The 4,223-nt window shown below is 35.1% G+C and overlaps 1 protein-coding gene across 1 annotated transcript; it reads left to right on the top strand.

Moving 5' to 3' along the window:
• The first annotated feature begins 2,778 nt into the window (after positions 1–2,778).
• Positions 2,779–3,900, top strand: LOC100810849 (ATP-dependent DNA helicase pif1). Its single transcript, XM_026123911.1, has 2 exons — positions 2,779–2,857; positions 3,239–3,900. The coding sequence occupies exons 1-2, from the start codon at positions 2,779–2,781 to the stop codon at positions 3,898–3,900; spliced, it is 741 nt and encodes a 246-aa protein (XP_025979696.1).
• The last annotated feature ends 323 nt before the right edge of the window (positions 3,901–4,223 follow it).

Raw genomic sequence — 4,223 nt, 5'->3', positions numbered from 1 at the left:
GGAGATCCTGTATAGGAATGCCCACATTGTAAAACTATGATGTGGTATGATGAGAGGATAAATAAAGACAAACAAATCAAGAAACCAAGGTTTTCATTATGTTGTTCTGATGGAAAAATACAATTGCCTCTATTGCAACAACCACCCCATCCATTGAATTACTTACTTTTCAATAACCAGGATGCTAAAGCTAAGAATTTCCAGCAGTACATACGAATGTATAATCTAATGTTTGCGTTCACATCTCCCGGTATCAAAATTGACACATCCTATAACACTGGAAAGGGACCTCTAACTTTCCCTATACATGGCCAAACACATCATCTTATTGGAAGCCTCCTCCCTATGCCTAATAACCCACCCAAGTTTTCACAACTATATATTTATGATACAGACAATGAGATCAACAATAGACTTTCACAAAACCCGTTAGTATTTATACTTATGTTACACCTATAAAAAATTACATTTTCAAATAACTGCCTATTCTGCTCTGACTAATTTTTAATTTACAGCATGCACAATATGCTTGATGAATAGATTATCATTGCAATCAAAGACATGCTCGATCATCATAATTATTATGCCCAAAAGTTTAGGATGGCAAGGGACATATTGCAATCTGCTGCACTTCCAGACCTAAAGATAAAACTGATTAGTCAAAGACAAACAAATGGAAGGTTATATAACTTACCAACTACCACTGAAGTTGCTGCTTTGATTGTTGGTGATGAACACTCAGCTGATAAAAGAGATATCATAATAGAAAAACAATCCGGATTTCTAAAGAGAATACATGAACTTCATCCTGCATATTTACCTTTGCAATATCCACTTTTATACCCAAAAGGAGAAGATGGTTACATACTAGATATACCTCACAAAGATCATGCCAATATACATACTGCAAAGAGGAAAAAAGTCACGTTACGCGAATATTTTTGTTATAGGCTGCAGTCAAGAATCAACGAAGCTCAGACTATACTTCATTCCAGAAGATTATTTCAGTAATGGATTGTTGATGGATATTGCATGATTGAGTCTAAAAAACTTAACTATGTGAGACAACATCAACAACAACTCAGGGTTGACAAATACATCAATTTCACTGCCTCTAATGATCATCCTGAAACACTTGGTAGGGATAAAGGAAAGAGAATCATACTGCCAAATAGTTTTGTTGGTAGTTAAAGATATATAGAGCAACTCTATTTTGATGGGATGGCAATTTGTGGACATCTTGAATTTCCAGACTTATTCTTAACAATAACATGTAATCCAACATGGCTAGAAATACAACGCAAGGTCACACAATCCAATCTCACCCCCCATAATTGCCCTAATATTATCACACGAGTTTTCAAAATAAAACTCAATCAATTGATGAATGACTTAAAACATGGCAATATCTTTGGTAACATTATTGGATGTAAGTGATAAAAAATTTTATGACTTTTTCCCTACTTTGTAAATTGATGTTTATAGTATCACTAATGCAACTTTATTGCAATTATTTATACAATTGAGTGGCAAAAAAGAGGATTGCCATATGCCCACATTTTAATCTTTCTGCACCCTTCAAACAAATTACCAAATCCAGAGGATATTGATCACATCATTTCAGCAGAAATACCTAACAAACACACCCAGGTAGAATTATTTGAAATTGTCTCCAGCCATATGATGCATGGACCATGTGGGTTTGCAAATAAAAGATCACCATGTATGGTCAATGGGAAGTGTATTAGATGTTTTACAAAAAAATTCCATGGAGCAACAATTGTTGACCAAGATGGATTTCCAGTTTATAGGAGAAGAAATGATGGACGTACAGTGATGAAAAATGGAATTGAACTAGATAACAGATTTGTTGTACCATACAATCCACAACTCTTATTGAAATATAAAACACACCTAAATGTGGAATGGTGTAATCAAAGTACATCCATCAAATATTTGTTCAAATACATCAACAAAGGTTCTGACCGTATCATAGCCACTCTTCTAAATCATCACACCTCGAATGGTGACCACTCTCAGGTTCAAGATGAAACTAAACAATATCTTGATTGCAGGTATGCTTCTATTCTCACCTGATTAAAATAACAACATCATTTCACATAAGTTTATTTATTAAATATTATATATTTAACTCAAACTTACCAACATCTGACTGTATCTTCAACAATATATCTATATTGCTTGAATCATTAGGTATGTATCTTCCCCTGAAGCATGTTGGAAAATTTTCGCATTCCCGATGCACAGACGTTCCCCAGCAGTGGAGCGGCTATATTTCCATCTTGAAAATCAACAGCATGTTTACTGGACAGATGATCAACAAATTGGTGAAGTCCTATAAAAAAACACAATCAAAGAATCCATGTTCACAGCCTGGATGCATTCTAACAAAATATGTTCTTATGGACGGGTTCTTACATATCATCAATATATCTCAAGATTTGTTTATGTTGCCCGTAAAAGATGCTGGCAACCAAGAAAACAAGGGAATACAATAGGCAGACTCATATGGGTCCCACCTTTAGCTGGTGAATTGTTTTACCTTAGATGATGATATCCACTGCCAAAGGTGCACAGTCTTACAGTGACATTAGAACAGTCAATGGTGTGGTATATGGTACATTTAAGGAAACATGTTTTGCAAAAGGCTTTCTAGGTAGTGATCAAGAATTTATTAGTGCTTTACAAGAAGCTAATAATTGGGGTACTGCACACTACCTAAGAAAATTATTTGTCAAAATTTTATTTATGAACACCATGGACAGACCAGAATATGTTTGGCAACAGACATGGCAATGGATGGCAGATGATATCACATTCGATCATAGAAAACAAGGTAATTTTATATATTCTAAATAATTATTGTTTACTCATAATCATTGTGTTTCTTATTTTACTAATCACAGGTATCCACCTTACTGAAAAGGAAACAATTCATTTATGCTTGACTGAGATTGAGAATATGCTACAAGCCAACAGAACGACCTTGCGAGATTTTCCATCCATGCCATACCCAATAGGATATGCACCCAACCAGCACCATAATAAACCAATCCATAATGAAATGGCATATGACAAACAAATGCTAGCAGCATAATTCAACAGAGCATACCATTTGCTCAGAGGTATTCACAAATTATAACACATTTTATTAAGCCACTCCTCAATCACAATAGTGCATATTAGTATTTCTTAATATGTCAATATATAATTACAGATGAGCAAAAAACTATTGTCGATACCATTATCCGTATAGTTAACACTCAATCAGCTGTAGTTTACTTCCTCTATGGATATGGTGGAACTGGCAAAACATTTGTTTGGACAACCTTATCATCTGCTATACGCTCCAATGGTAGAATTGTTTGTACAGTTGCTTCAAGTGGAATTGCTTCATTACTATTGCCTGGTGGTCGGACAGCGCATTCCAAATTTGCTATACCAGTCCCTGCAACACAAAATTCGACATGCAATATTCATCAAGGCAGTGAGTTAGCTGAATTATTAAAGGTTACAAAACTAATAGTCTGGGATGAAGCTCCAATGTGTCACAGATTTGCATTTGAGGCACTAGATAAAAGCCTTAAAGACATCATGCCGAACAATCTGCCTTTTGGAGGAAAAATTGTAGTTTTTGGTGGAGATTTCCGACAGATCTTGCCTATTGTTCCAAAAGGTAATCGCTCAGACATTGTTCATGCAACTATAAATGCATCATACATTTGGGACCATTTCCAAATTCTTAAACTCACAAAAAACATGAGATTGTTATCAAGTGCTCCCGAACAGCCCGACAATCAAGAGCTCAAACAATTTTCAGAATGGCTACTTGACATAGGAGATGGAAAAATTGGACAAGATAATGACGGATTTTCATAAATCACCATCCCAGATTGTTGGATCAAGTGGCCTCAGAATAATTAAGAAGGGGGGTTGAATTAATTATTCATAAACCTTTACTAATTAAAAATTTACTCTTCTAAGGCTTTTACTATGTTGTTAAGTAAATGAAGAATAGAAAAGAAACTTAACCAAAAGTAAAAGCGGGAATTAAAGTGCACAACGGAAAGTAAAAGAGTGGGGAAGAAGGAGACAAACACACAAGAGTTTTTATACTGGTTCGACAACAACCCGTGCCTACATCCAGTCCCCAAGCGACTTTTGGTCCTTGAGATTTCTTTTCAACCTTGTAAAAATCCTTT

This window comes from Glycine max, chromosome 9 (assembly GCF_000004515.6).
Source record: "Glycine max cultivar Williams 82 chromosome 9, Glycine_max_v4.0, whole genome shotgun sequence".
Lineage (NCBI taxonomy): Eukaryota > Viridiplantae > Streptophyta > Magnoliopsida > Fabales > Fabaceae > Glycine > Glycine max.
The sequence above is the reverse complement of the archived record's forward strand: the minus strand, read 5'-3'. Positions and strand labels throughout refer to the sequence as shown.